Here is a 15,518-nt window from a genome sequence, read left to right on the forward strand (position 1 = left end):
TTTACCGGTACGTGAGCGACCAAAACTTGTTCACGCACGAATCGCGAATAGGGCAACGCAACTGCCTGCATGCAACCTGGTCAAGTTGGCGAAATGAAAACGAGTCAATACAAGGACAAACTAGAATTACTTTAAAACATTTCTTTCCTTTTAACTGGTGCGTTAAGGTATTTTGATAGCTTTTCAGCAGAGCTCCCGTGAGAAACGTTAAATTAGCCAAATATATGACGCAGTGTTAGTTCGCGTGATTTTATAATTTTCGTGACCGTTTGTTGTCGTAAGCGCACGCCCAGAGTGCTTTGCGCTGCAGGGTGTTGCGTGACGCGTGCGCAGAACAGTGCTTTGCCACACCGCCACATGTGCGTTCGAAAGTCCAGCAGTCTCACTCAGTGCGTACTACCCGACCAAGAAAGAGCTGCGTCAACCGATCCCAAGCCAAGGGATGCAAGAGGAAATCGCTCTCTCTCTTAAGTGATTTTCCTTCTCCCTTTCAGCACGCTGCTGAACATGCAACGCTTCTAAGGCGTCAACACCATGGCACTAGAATGACTCGGGTGGCCGAAGCATCGCGTCTTTGATGGCTGTGTGCAAGAGCCGGGCTTTCATGGCGTTCCCCTCGACGCACTCCCAACAGCCGTCGACGGGCTGCCACAGTTCACATTACGCTCCTCAGACACAACAAGAAACCCAGCCTGATCGACCTATCGGTTATGGAGCTTTCGGCGTAGTGTGGTGAGTATATTCCGGCTGTTAACGCAGCTGAATTTGTCGTATTTTGAAGCTTTCTTTTGACAATATTTCCTCGTATCTCATCAGGTCTGTGACAGATCCGAGGAATGGAAAGAGGGTCGCTTTGAAGAAGATGCCGAACGTTTTTCAAAGTCTCACGTCTTCGAAAAGGGCTTACAGGGAACTGAAGATGCTGTGTTTTTTCAAACATAACAACGTAAGTTTTATTCTTAGTTCTTGGTTTCAAATGCCGGCATTTCATTGAATGCCGAGTTCATATTAGAATTGAATACATAATTATTCAAACATAAACTGGTCGTTTTCAGCGTAAGCTTATGTTTGATACATGAACTTATTTTTGCCGCTTGATCATTATTTCATCGTTTAGGTACTCTCCGCTTTGGACATCGTTCATCCAGGCCATGTAGACTTCTTCCAAGAGATGTATCCTTTGTTTCTTCGGAAGAGAATCGATTTTGTATATACCTTTGTAGCGTGACAAAGTAAAATCTTGAACAATGTTTAAAAACAGTTTGAGAGAGAGGTTTGGGCCAAGGAGGGGCTATTCCTCGACGACTCTCTGTCGCTTGAATTTATCGTTTCGCCAACTTCTGTAGATGGGAAGTTGCGTTCGGTAATACATTTGGAAGCGGGTATTGAAATCTTGAAGTTCGCTTTCGTTTTATAAATATTCAAACCTTGCTACAAATATCAATTCGTATCGTATAAAGAAATAAATTAAAGAAAACTTGGGCCTCCCATAGAGATTATGCAAAGCTGTTGTCGTTCACGGTGAAAAGACGAATATTTGTGGTTTTTGGTATGGCATAAAATTTTGAACTTTTCCCTTTGTACGAGTTTGGGCTTCACGATCGCACTTCTATCGTCTCCCACCTGTTGCTTTGCCAACATTTCGCTTTGTGTTTCAAGACGCCGACTCTTTCATTATGCGCGCTATTAATGGTGATATTTAACATATCGATGTATTTATGCGTGAAACCTATCGATTTTCTCAGCCTTATCTTTCATTAGTGTTTTCCTCAAGTCGTTGACGGCCTTTGTCGGTAAATTGCGTTGGCAAGTTCGGCTTTCTTTATGCGCCAGTGTTCAGTTCCGGTCCGTAGAATGGTCGATCTGTATTTTGAGCCATGACAACAATAGATGACTTCCTCTATGAGATATCTTTTCATTTCGTAGGAACTGAAAGGATCGCACTTCTTAGATCGGCGTTTCTGGCGTAGTTGATCGATTTATGACCTTTATTTATCGCCTGTGGATGACGTTTGTGGCTTGTTTACCGGATTTTTTTTGTACTTGAAGCTTTTAAAATACTCAGGCCAAAGATTCTTTCAGTATGACCGCTTTAAGTACTTTAATATTTCGGTTTTTGAGGATTAGAGATAAATTTTGAGCTCTCTACTCTAAGGCAAGCCATTATATTCGATTAAGATGTATTGATGTCAAATACTTGTACCCCACTATCTAGCAGCCAAAATTTTTAACTTTGTCAGGAATAAATCAATGACTAAACTTGCTGGATATACCGGTGATTATGACAGGGAAAGTTTTTCACATTTTTTCATTGTGGCTGTAATTATCATTTTCAATAACACAAGGCATAATCTGCCAGTTAAAAGGGCACATGTAGCTGTCAATGTTACCATGGAATCATTCATTTATATATCTTTTTTTCTTTTTTCTTTAGAACAAGAGTCTCACTTTTCTTTGTGTTTGATAAAAAATTTCATTGTACCCCAAGAACCAAAAACTACAACTTTTGGATCATAACTGAAAGTTCTGTCTGCTACAGTATATATTTATAATGAGGTCTTTCACTCTTCATGAAAAAGTAACATGACAGTTCTTTACCTAACAAACCTGACAAAGTTCTTCTGGGCAAATTCTAATCATTTTCTTTAAGTTGTTGTCATTATGCTCACACCGTAAAGACTGAAAGAAACAGCTAGCTTGTAGAGCTGATATGGGTAACCAAGCACTGTATTTGACATTTGTTCACAACAACTGCAATGCATTGCTTTTTAATGAAAACAAATTCCTGCCACGTGTATTGCAGTTACTTAGTGCCAACAAAGGCATTTTCTATAGTTTCCTTTTCTCACAGCTTATATATATGCAAATTGACTTGAATAGACTTTTAAATTGTTATTTAACAGGAAAGGATTGACTTCATGCTTTTGTGTAAAAGAGAATGTTTTCAAGCTGAGACTAATAACCAGTTTTTCTTGAATACAAGTTTTTTCGTCCATTGATAGCCATCTTTGAGTCTGTGTCTAACTGGGAATAAAACAAACAAATGTGATTTAGTCTAAATAAACTAGGGCAGATTAGTGTTTTGAGATGGGGATTTGGTGTCCCACATTAAGTCACTAATTCTGGTTAATTGTGTATAGTTTGTAACTATTTCTTCTCTGCTAACCCTTGAATTCCCAAGTGCCAGTAAACTTTGAGTTTTCCTTGATATGAATGCATATTCAAGCAAACTGGTGACAAGACTAACTCAAATCATTAGTTAGTGTGTATGTTATTGATCTGCCAACAGATTCTCACAAATGATAGTAAAAAAAATCTGTGTTGACCAGTAACAAGAATTACAATTGATACAGTGGGTGAATGGTTGTATATATGAAAAAAGCTGTTTACAACCTGTTGCCCATGAATAACAAAACAAGCTACCACTCTTGTGATTTTAACTTGTGAAGTTTAAAGGAAACAGTTCTAAACAAGGGGGTTTTCATTTTGCCATTGACAAATAGTATTAATAATGTTGGGTAATTTTTTTAAACAAAGTGGTCAAAAAAGATTGATAGAACAGGAAGCGTATGTACCGAGCAATATGTAGGCATTATTATTTCAGCTATTTTACATATAATCTTCCTTGATGCAGTATTCAACAGATATATAGTTTCAGAATTAATGCAGTCAGACTTGCACAAAATTATTGTGTCCCCACAACCACTTAGTTCAGATCATGTTAAAGTTTTCCTGTATCAGATTTTACGAGGTAAGTTTTTTTGTTTCTTGGTGTGGTCTTTAAGTAGCAGTACTAGAAAAAGTACATGGCAGAAATTTAAGGCTCTGGATGATGTTGCTCTGTAAGAGTGTTTGCCGTTGTAAAATAAGTGAAAATGAAACAATCAGGTTTTCCTCTCGGTCAGTCTGGGTTCAAGTCCTGGCTATGTGTAAGGTCCTCAGAGTCATTCGGTACTTTTACAATGGACAAGCATCCCATCCAGGGAGGAGAAGAAATACTTTCAAATAAATCAATGCTATAGAAACCAGGAAAGTTCTGGCAAGATGATTTGTACCTTCAAAACATTATGTAAAATTGCAATAATGAGAATCCCTTCCCAAAAGTAACTGCCAAATACGCAATACAATTACTGGCTTCTATTTAAATTTTGCTCTTTAAAAAATTTTATTCCATGGACTGCAGGGCTGGACATTCAGGAAAAAACCTTGGGGGCAGTTTACCGCTAAGTTTTCAGATTTAGTCGCCAGCAAAAGTATTTCAGTGAAAAGTGTGAAAAGTTAGTTGCTAGTGAAAAAACATTTGGTCGCATTGGCGTCTCCAGCGGTCGTAACGTCAAGCTCTGGACTGTAACAAGCCTCCTATAGTACAGTGCATTTTTTATGATATTATGTTGTATGGACAAAGACTCTCATATCCTTTTCATAACTGTGCAACTCTTTATTTTTCCTTTTTCTTACAGGACTTAAATATCTTCATTCTGCTGGTATTTTACATAGAGACATAAAACCTGGAAATTTGTTAGTTAACAGCAATTGTCTTTTAAAGGTAAGTAACAAGAATTGAATGCACACTTTGACATGTACATATAATGCCATATTTACTTGTGATGATACTTAAGAAGACCAACATAAGGTTTACAGCATAACTACATGTATGGGAGGCTCAGTGGTCTTATGATTAGTGCTCTCAACTACGGATCAAGTGGTCTAGGTTCAAGTCCTGGCCAGTGACACTGTGTTGTGTTCTTGGGCAAGACGTTTACTCTCGCAGTGCCTCTCTCCACCCAGGTGTAAAAATGGGTACCTGTGAATTCAGTGTTGGAGGGTAACCCTGGGGTGGAGTAGGATCCCATCCAGGGGGGAGTAGAAATACTCCAAGTCTCTTCATGCTACAAAAACCGGGATAAACTCTGGCCTGAAGGGCCACTCGCCTCGTATGCAGACTTTTAGCACAATATTTTGCCACCTGATAATCCACAGTCTCATGGATCTATGTTGCCAACACTCTTCTTTGGATCCACATAGTTATTACACATAAGCGTTAAGGTCTTACTTGGCTCTTTCTTACAAATTGGTTTGTGTAAGAAACATGAAGAAATGGAAACTTTTCTGTTTCTTTTGAGTTGTGGGAACACAAGAGAAGGTTTGCAAGATACAGAAATGCTGTGGGATATGAGCCAAGGGGAGTGTTTCCACAGTATTTTGAGTTCTCCCAAACTTTCACAACCATTTCTATAACTCCACAGAGTTAAACAAAGGAAATATTTCATCTACATGTATCTCTTAAAGATCAGTGTGAGAAAACAAGAGCAAAATCATTCAATATTTTAAATGCCAAGATAGGTATAAAATTCTCTATGTTGGTGTTGTCTTTAGTCAGTGGCTTGTGTTTATCCCTTGTTTCTATCAAGTTTTAGTATAAATCTACTAGTGTTCTATCACGAATGCCATTCTCTGATTGGCTACACTACTCACTATCTATTCTGTGATAGGTAGTGAGTAGCCTAGCAGTGTGCCCTTGTTAACAAAATGACGGCCGCTTTTTGGCATTTTCAAAGTGTCTGTGAAGAGGATTCAGATAAAGTTTTGAATGACTGGTAGATTTATACTTAAAACAATTATTCGCTCCCAATTTCTATGCGAATAGCAATAGAAATCTCAAGCTCGAGATTGTCAGACTATCGTGTGTTAGTCGACAAGGGTGCAGCCTCGAGTCAACTATCGCACATAGAAATTGAGAGCGAATAATCTAATTGTTTTAGGATAAATCTACTAGTCACTCAAAACTTTATCTAAATCCTTAATTCACAGACACTTCAAAAATGGCAATCATTTTGTTAACAAGTGCACACTGCTATGCTACTCACTATCTATCACAGAATAGATAGTGAGTAGCATAGCCAATCATAGAAGAGCATTCGTGATACAATGCTGGCAGATTTATACTAATTGTTTAATAGAAGTATAGTATTTCCTTTAGCATGTGTTTTCTTACAGGGTTTTTCCTGGGGGGAAATAATTCAAGACATGCACCATTCATGTATTTATAATCAGTGTGTTTGCTTTACAGATTTGTGATTTTGGTCTTGCACGTTTAGAAGAACCTCATGAGAGTGCAATTATGACACAAGAGGTGAGAAACAATCCAACAGTCAGTGTGATAAAGTAAATAGTTTGAAGTTACTCGGGAATACAGCCACGCTTCACAACAGCTACCTTAGGGACAGAGGAAAGTGGCTGTTGTAGAGAACTGAGAAAACTGAACTGAAGTCAGATGTATTGCTTTTTCAAGTTTTGGCTTGGCCTCTTGCTGATATTGATGTCCCAGTTGTTGCCGATACCCTGGGCTGAATTGTTAAATTTATTTGCAACATCAAGATGTTCTTTGTATACCTGTTTGGTTTCTTTAGTCTTTTGCACTAAACCTAAACTGGCTTGTTTATAACAGGTTGTTACACAGTATTACAGAGCACCCGAGCTTTTAGCTGGAGCTACAAACTATGGACAAGCAGGTATGTGCTGGACCTTGTCAACACAAAAAAAAACCTCTGTCAGTGCCCACACAAAAATTAAACCTAATGCAGTAGTGTAGATGGAGGAACTTTAAACTAGCTAGATACTTGCACTTTTAATGCAACTCAGATTCTGTCTGTCCTACACATGTCAAGTTCACACTTAATTATGCAAGTTAAATATTTTTCCAGTTCTTGATTCTAATCTGTGTATTTGATTGTCATTTCAGTGGATGTGTGGTCAGTTGGGTGTATTTTTGCCGAACTCTTGAGTAGGAAGATCCTATTTCAGGCCCAGAGTCCAGTTCAGCAGGTAGAATGTTCTCAGTCTTCTCCTTCAAATTCTTTTTTGTGTTGTATTGTACAGTGTATTTTGGATATTTTTGGAAAAAATACTTACTTGTTCCCTTTCTTGCCTACTTACTTACTTTTAGCTTAACCTTATCATCAATTTGCTGGGAACGCCTAGTCTGGATGAGTTATGTCGTGCCGGGGCCAGTGAGGGAGCTACTAAATACATCCTTCAGAAAGGACACAAGGCTGTAAGTTCTGAGATATTCCCTACTTACATCCAAGTTTCATGTATCAACTGCATGAATTAAGAAAAGTAGATTGAAATTTTACTTTTACAATAGTACATTTTTAAAGTACTGCTACATGTAGGTAGCTTTCATTTGAATGGTCACACACTAAGGTTTTGTTCAGTGGCTTTAAGTTATAACGTTGTTGTATGTCAGAGAAGTGTTCTGTATCTGACCACATGCTAGGGTTTCACTAACAAGTACTTGTACATGAAAGCATATTAATTATTTGAATGGTCTTATGGGGGTTATGATATAGATTTATACAAGGTAGAGTGAAATTGCACACATTTCGGTTGACTCTAGATTCAAATATAAAGATGTTCACTGATGATTTAAATATTGTGATTGTTCTTTTAGCCTACCCTTGCTACATTGTACAATCTGTCCAATCAAGCCACACATGAGGCTGTTCACTTGCTTTGTAGAATGTTGGTGTTTGACCCTGTAAGTACAAGGTTCATACTAGTTATACAACGCTTTCAAGTCACTTTTTCTTGGCATACAGACAAGCCTTTAGGCGACTGAGTATACCAAGAAAATACAAGTGACAAGTAGGATATTCCATGGCATACCATGAGAAAGTATTGCTTAACAGTTTTATACCATACTGTTGGAATACAGTGGCCAATGCAGAGTCAATGCAGTTTATGCACAGTGCACATAGAGGGTGGGTGTAATAAGTTGATTATACAACAGCTTTCCTGTTTACTGATTGGCTTTATTTTCTTGGGAATGGTATAAATATGTTTATGGACTTGGTTAGCTTTCAGCAATTTTCAGTTTTATTTTTTGGAAAAGTTAGTTGTATGTGATTGTGTATACTGTTAAACTAACTTACTGATTTAAGTTGAAGGTATCTAAAATTATCTGGTTGGTTCGCTTGTCTGTCTGTCTGTCTGTCTGTCTGTCTGTCCATCTGTCTGTTATTTTGTTTATTTTACCTTTCAGAGGGAAAACTTTTGTAAAGCCTTCTTCACAGTATTGTCACCTCTGTAGGAAACAAACATCAACTAAGCTTGTTTTTTTTTTTTCCTTTCTAGAAAAAACGAATTACTTGTACTGATGCATTATCCCACCCTTATCTTGATGAAGGAAGGTTAAGATTCCACACATGTATGTGCAAGTGTTGTCACACAACACCAGCTGGACGGCAGTATGTTTCAGGTATATAGTGACTATACCTTCAAGATGCATGCACAGTGGCTGAAGTCACAAAGTCAATGAATCAATGTTAACCATTTCAGCACTTAAAAAATTAATGTCTTAAATAGCTGTTCGGTATGTTTTTAATTGCAGACTTTGAACCCCTTTGCCAATCAAAATTTGACGATTCTTATGAAACAAGTCTTTACTCTGTTTCTCATGTGAAAGGTTTGTTAAAACACTTGATTATTATTTTGCTTGCCTCTTATTAAGTTTAGAAAATACTTTATCATTGACTGGTTGTTCTCTCTTTCTTGTAGAGTCACTTTACAAGTTTATCACAGACCGCCATCATAATTCTGTCCCCTTGTGTATCAATGTAGCATCTCCTTCTTTTAAAAGCTTTCAAAGGTAATTAGGGATTTAATTAGGTTAAATTGAGTGGCTGTGAGGATGATTTTGCCCACCTGGTTTGACCATCTAGAGAAAAGTTTTTCAAATAAAGAAGTTCATTTTGGAAAGTTCTGCCCACCTGTGAAAACCAGTTGCCCTCCTGTTGAAAGTGTTCATGAAACCCCTAATGTATCTTTAGTTTAATGTCGTGGGAAGTGCAATGGCCTCAGGGTTAATGCAATTGACTCCGGATTGAGCGGTTTGGGTTAGAGCTCTGGCCAGGGGTATTGTGTTGTGTTCCTGAGCAAGATACTTTACTCTCAGTACCTCTCACCACCCAGGTGTATAAATTATGGTTACCAGCAGATTTAATGCTGGGGGTAACCCTGCAATGGACTAGCATCCCATCCAGGGGGGAGTAGAAATACTCCTAGTTGCTTCATGCCACAGAAACCGGGATGAGCTCTGGCCTAGTGAGTCACTTGGCTTGCATGCAGCGTCAGACCTTACATGTACCCGTAAAATATTCATGCAAAGACGGCAATTTCATAGTTCAGTTTCGTAGCTGGTAGGTCTGCTGTCACAAGGTAGAAAAAGGGGCAAAAGTAGCAGTGAAGCTAAAAAAAAATGTCATCTGTTGTGACCCCTGATATTGCAAACTCGCAGTAAATGAAGGCACGGTGGTGATACACTCTGCACCTCGGACCAGATTACCTCTTGTGTCTGTAGGCCTTCTGGACACTTTGGATCACATGATGATTTTATTTTTAGGTGTTCCTAATATTATCTTGCTGTTATTTTTCTGCAGCTCTGGCGTAGCACCTCAGCCTGAACAGCAAAGCTCTCCACAACTGTGGTAGTACAACTGGTCATTTTCCTTTTTATTTGCTACAACTATATCCATGTATCCATATTAATTTTACACTCAAAGTTCTTACTAAAGAGAGAAGTGGGTTTTTATCTTGCAAGATGCTGATCAAACTCAAATTTTGCATGGTGAATGGATTGGTGAGAAAACCTTTTAGGAATAAGCCAGTTTTATTTTCATTCACTCTATTTCATGAGGTAATAATTTAACAATAAGAATAATAAGTAGCAAATGCGACGTTGTACCAAATTTTTTACAACTTATTTGTTCAGTGGTCAGAGTGGACTGTAGTAGTTTTATGGCTCAAGTCAGTGAACTTGTTTATGTGTTGTTAACTCAGTGAAAGTAGATTTGAACTGGAACTGGGACAAGTGATGTGATGTGTCTTAGAGGAGCTTTAGCTGTTATTTTAGAAGATTCTAATATGATATGAGTTGGTCTCAAATCCAACCGGACCAATGTAATGGCTTGAAAAGAGATAACAACAAGGCCATATTGATGGAAAGGAGGACGTGAAAAGTTAGGAACAATAATTTTCTCTCAACTGGTAATATAAGATATGTATGAAGTTCACTAAGGAGAATTTATCAGTTGGTAATGGGGCTGAAGAAGGTTAAAAAACCATGGTGTATATTATTATAGCTGTATATAGCTATCTGCTAGCAAATTATTTTCAAAGTTGGATAATCTTTGAATATATATATTTTTTGCGCAAACTTGGGATTCATTTCAATAACAGGATAAGATAACTACAGTAGCCCAATAGCACTCAGACCTAGGTGTTCAAAGGATCATCAATGCATTCCGTTACGTAAAGCATGATTGGTTGTGCCAGTGTTCATTGGTTGATGTTATCCAGTCGTTGATGTAATTCACCCATTTGAACAACTAGGTCTAGGCAGATAAGAATCAAATCAAGCTTCCAAATAACAATGGTTTAGAACACTGGCTCACAAATTTGAACAGTTAGCTTTTTTATCAGTGTGCCAGTGTAATAAATGTTCTGTTTACAAAGTTTCTTGCTCGGAAGCTTATAATCAAGGCTTGTAGATGTCTTTGTCATATTTTGTCTGATGTAGTTACATTTGCCACCGACCATGTCTCTTCTCTTCATCGCTGATTAGTCCATCATAACATTGCTACCGTCAATGTAGCTCTGGATTAATTGGTCACTTTTTGACTCCTTATACAATATGAAATCCTTTCAAAATACGAAGTTTTTGTAAGAATCTACCAAACCGTTTTTACCTTTTTGTTTCAGTTAGAGCTAGTTACCCAAATAGCAACTTCAGTTACACAGCGATAAAAGTACTTACTTTATGTACATCCAGTCAGGATTTTTTGATACTTTTTGCAAGTTCACTTTTAATCACAATTTTGCAGACTCATTTTTGTGTGGCATTTTAATTCCGAAAAATTAACTTGTCAAGTTGAGGCTGGTTTTCATAAGGGTGCTGGGCAACGCTAGGAAATTTGAAAGGTGGGTTCATCTAACTTCAGTGTGAGAAAGAGTGGAAGCCAGCTGAAAGATATAATATCAAAATTACTTGATTAAAGTAGCTCTTAAAAGTTTCGCTCAGTCCTGGCTTTGCTATGCCTTGGCGGCAAGTAATGATATTTTGATGGTAGAAATTCTTATACAGAACCTTAAGGGGGCTGTGTCACTGTATATCATGTGTATTTTTCAGCATGGCAGACATTTCTTATGAGTTAAGAAAACAAAGAAGGGACAGTGATTATGATTGCAACAGATTAAAAATGATATGCTTGAAAACTCTAGCCTAGCGTTGTGCTGTCCATGACATAGCCCCTTTAACCAAAAGTGTCTGCCGTTGCTGGTTGGCATTATTGTTTAGCAGTTTATTTGAAGGCAAGAGGTAGCTGGTGGTTCAATTGCTGATATGCAGTTTAATTTGCTTAACAGTAAGCTGAGTGATTTTAGACCTTTATCTTAAGTAAGACAATGACATGTATTGTTGATTTCTGTCTTCTAATGATGTGACTTTGTTATCTCATAATACCACAATATTTCAAAGGTACATTTTTTTTCAAAAAAATGAAATAATGGGGTTTTATTGTTCACTGTCTTACAAGTCTTTCTTTTTTAAGACACCTTGTATAAGCTGAGCCTTTTTGAGGCGTTAAAATATTATCCATATGTTGTCTACAGATTAGTTTATGTTCTTTACTTAGCTTTTCTGTCAATTTTTTGATACTTCATTGGAATCTGTTTACAAAGTGACAGTTTTTTTAACCTTTCGTCCCCATGGACAGAAATGGTCAGTACATTTTTGTTGTTGTTTATGGGGATAATTTTTTTCAGTGAGAGCCTGTCCTCTCTTCTTCTGTTTTCCATTTTGAAAGAAGTTCACCCTGTTGTGGAGTAGAAGATCAGTCTTCAGGAGTTGCAGCGCTTGCGAATCGAAACTGGCTCCTTTTGCTTTAAGTTCGTTCTGTAGACAGGAAAGTGTGGCTTAGTAGGTTTTGACCTTACACTTAAGCGGTCTCGTACAAAATTTGTTTACACAAAGATAGGAGTCTGTTTAGATCAGCTATGGACAAATGTCAAGTCTGAAAGCATAGAAGCGGACCTTGAAACGGTGAAGGGAGGGTACTTGAATTTTTTTTTTTTTTAGCATTTATTTATTTTCTAAAGCGAATTTAATATTTATATATATATACTATACATATAAGTGCTTTCAAAAGAAGCTTTGCCGTGCAGAAGCTCTCGATCTGCACAATGTCAGGGACGGTTTTGTAATTAGCCGTTGTTACTCTTCAGTCAAATGAATTGTAAAGAAAACTGCGCTGAAATCAAGGAGAAATAAATCGTCAATTTTATTGCCTGTGTTTAGTATTGTTTTAAGTTAAGGGCAAGCTACCTTAGCTTGCAATTAAAACCCCTTACTGGTGCTGTGGCGGCAGTTTTAGCCTCCTGTCCTTTGACTCTGGTCACGTGGACACCCGGGGTGGGGGGAAAGGGGGCACTTAAAAATAATCTGCACGGGGAGGCTATACCCCCTTAGCCGACCCCTTAGCCCTTAGTATATTATTTTGACAGAAAAGGTGCCCCTTTCGTATACCTTCAATTTAAAAACGGTACCCTTTTCACATACTTTCATACCTGGCCCGTATTATGACTAAATCGCCAAAAAAGAAGTCTTCTTAACATTTTCATGTAGTGCCTAATAAATTAAATGATACAGCCTTAAGGTACGTCTGTTCGAAATATTTTAATTAAAGGCTCCTTAAAATAACAGTGACAGATTTCCCTACCCTCTCATATACCTCAAATTGTGAGATCCCTACCCTTTTACTTAAAGCCTGAAAAAGGTACCAGCTTCCCCGTATAGGCCATTATATATGGGTTATTGACCAAGTGTGAGGTCAAGATGGCTGGATATTGGCCAAGTTCTTTTTTGCGTGTTTAATGACCGAGACGGAGTCGAGGTCCATAAACATGCAAAAAAAAGAACGAGGCCAATATCCAGTCATCTTGACCGAAAAAGCTTGGTCAATAAAGGATTTATTATATAGCTTTCGGGGAATTTTTTCTTGCGGGACACGGAGGGTAGTCCCGAGCGGGCAAGAGAGCTCCATCTTACCTGCTCGGGTAACCAATCACAGCGCAGGATTTGACTCATCTTGCCCGCTCACGGAGCTGGCCATAGAATAAAGGGGGGTAAACATGAGAATGGTTTTGCTCCATTCTTGTGTAAGGATTCTTCGCATTGCTAAAGTAAGGTAACTGTCGATACTGCGAAAGGCAGTCCTGGCCATGGCGACTCGCAAGTTAATCAATTTTGGCTACGAAAGACTGCAGGCATGAAACGTTAAATTGACTCTGCCCCAGGGTTCACGCAACTCTCGCAATTTAATCAATTTTGACAGTAAATGGCAGGTTTAGGCCATTTTGCTAATGTAAATATTTCCTATTTCCATTCCCTTGTGGAGGTACGAAGTGATCACTCGGCCCAAAACGGCCTTATTAATTCATTAAATAGGTCAAATTTTGTCCCCACAAGGGACTGGAGCTAGCATTAACAAAATGGTGTAATCTCAAAGGGCTGAATAAAAACTTACGTACTCTAATGCGCATTTTCTGCGAATAAGCAAGCAGTTAAGAAATTGTCTATGATGTCTATGATATGATTAATATCTCAATGCAATGTTTAGGCGAGTCAACATGGGTCAGGCCAGGTCGGATTGCATTCACTGGGTAATAGCGAGGCCTAGACAGATTCTGCTCAAAAAATGTCAAAAAGTTGCTCAAAAATATCCCCAAAATTTGCTCTAAAGCTGCTTAAAATCGCAAAAGTTGCTTAAAAAACTTCTTAGTTGCTTGCTGAAATCGAAGAGCAGCAAGGTGGCTCTGTTTCTGTACAACAACAAAACGAGTAGTTTCAGTTGAGTTACAGTTTCTTGAAGACCAAGCAATAACTCCGAATTCATCCTAGTGCTTTCTCTGGCAACTATTGTAGCATGAAATAAAGCTGCAACTAACATCAAATTTAAGCTTAAAATAAACATTCTAATCCGAGTCAAAATCTGTTTTAGGAAACCCTACTGAAGTCTCAAAAAACTAAATGCATCCCTATACTAACATAACTTGAAAATCTGGGGATCTAACATATAATGCGCACTTTCCGGGAATAAGCAAAACAGGTATAAATCAGACAAGTTAATTGCCAATATGGGTCAAATCTGGCGAGATTCGGTGAACGTGCCCGGGTGTACGTGTGGCACTAAATGTTTGCGGGAGAAAATGTTCAGCGAATCGGCGAGGTTTTTTGTATTTTGCGGGAACTATGTAAAACGCAGTAATCCAGCAATCAGTGTCACTCTATCGCAATTACATCAAAACTACATGTGCGGAATTGCAGATGCTCTTCTCAATGGGGTACCTTCAGACGATCCTTTTCTCTATACTTATTTTTTTTATTTGCGAACGTTTTGTTTCTCATTTCACCGTTTTGTTCTGACCGAAAGAGACGTTTTAGTAACTGGCAGCAACAAGATTCTACTTGTGATGTTTGCATGTATAATTTCGTCCGGCAGTGGAGTAAATTTTTTGCGGGAACTTTTTTTGCGCATCGTGGAAAAAACCGCAAAAATCGCGAAAATTCAGTTAGAACCCGCAAAATTTTAGTGCCACACCGCGGTATATCGTTAAAACACCGGAGACGAAAATCCGCTCTGTTTACTCTGTCAAGCGTTACGCTTGCCTAACACTTGTTTGGTTTGGCATAACAGTGGATTTCTAAGCACTCTAAATCCAGTGACACGAGTCAGCCCAAAGCAAAGAGCCTTTGATTTTTAAATAATTTAAAATATGGCCTTATCAGTAAAGTCACGCCAAAACGATCTCATAGACATTCAGACAGAATGTCTATGAGATCGTTTTGGCGTGACGTCACTGATGAGGCCATATCCAGCGTCATCACATGACGTCACGGCAGGCCACAGACAAAAATGAGACTCTAAATATTCTAGAACACTGGACAAGAGAACGATTAGTTTCGACAATTCTTCAGCTAAAAGAAAAAATAATAGCTGGCCTTAAGAGAGTGGGAAAACTAATTTCTGTCTTTCCTTGTCCTCTCCTTATGATATTTATTTTTTTAACGGCGGTGACCCGCTGTTTCCCTGCTTCGCGTTCAAAAACACAATTTTAGGAATTTCCCCTGTCCGCCAACCTTCTACTCAAGGTTTTGAAACATCTCCTACACAGGGACGAAGATTCCATACAATCTCACTGGACTCTCCTACATTCCCCCCCGGGTATATCACCCTCGTCGACTCAGGGGTTAATCCCACGGGAAATATCAGGAAAAGCGCGATTTCCGCTGTCGATGAAATGGTTGGGGGTGGGGAAACTATCTTTTGTCCGTGTTCGGGCTGGTTCCAAGTCTAGCCTCAGTTTAGTCTGAGATGGGGTTCCATCTTGGAGTATATCCCGGCCACAAACATTTAAGATCTTTCTCTTGAAACACCTCTCTACTAGTAAGTGTGGGATTG

General features: G+C 38.5%; 1 protein-coding gene across 1 annotated transcript; it reads left to right on the forward strand.

Annotated features, from left to right (window-relative positions):
• The first annotated feature begins 370 nt into the window (after positions 1-370).
• Positions 371-12,341, forward strand: LOC110051932 (serine/threonine-protein kinase NLK-like). The gene is made up of 14 exons (XM_089279699.1): positions 371-732; positions 817-946; positions 1,118-1,173; positions 3,645-3,751; positions 4,461-4,546; positions 6,071-6,133; positions 6,449-6,512; positions 6,743-6,825; positions 6,947-7,054; positions 7,454-7,540; positions 8,137-8,260; positions 8,393-8,467; positions 8,560-8,650; positions 9,441-12,341. The coding sequence occupies exons 1-14, from the start codon at positions 578-580 to the stop codon at positions 9,490-9,492; spliced, it is 1,281 nt and encodes a 426-aa protein (XP_089135825.1). The 5' UTR covers positions 371-577; the 3' UTR covers positions 9,493-12,341.
• Positions 12,342-15,518: the final 3,177 nt, after the last annotated feature.

This window comes from Orbicella faveolata, unplaced genomic scaffold (genome assembly GCF_042242905.1).
Source record: "Orbicella faveolata isolate gen_17 unplaced genomic scaffold, um_ofav_v1 contig_47, whole genome shotgun sequence".
Classification (NCBI taxonomy): Eukaryota; Metazoa; Cnidaria; class Anthozoa; order Scleractinia; family Merulinidae; genus Orbicella; species Orbicella faveolata.

What these genes read in the sequence shown, in the direction of transcription:
- LOC110051932 (XM_089279699.1), top strand. Translation starts at nt 578, where the DNA reads ATGGCTGTGTGCAAGAGCCGGGCTTTCATGGCGTTCCCCTCGACGCAC. An exon ending in GGAGCTTTCGGCGTAGTGTG is followed by an intron (nt 733 to 816) that starts GTGAGTATATTC and finishes GTATCTCATCAG; the next exon opens with GTCTGTGACAGATCCGAGGA. An exon ending in ACAGCAATTGTCTTTTAAAG is followed by an intron (nt 4,547 to 6,070) that starts GTAAGTAACAAG and finishes TTTGCTTTACAG; the next exon opens with ATTTGTGATTTTGGTCTTGC.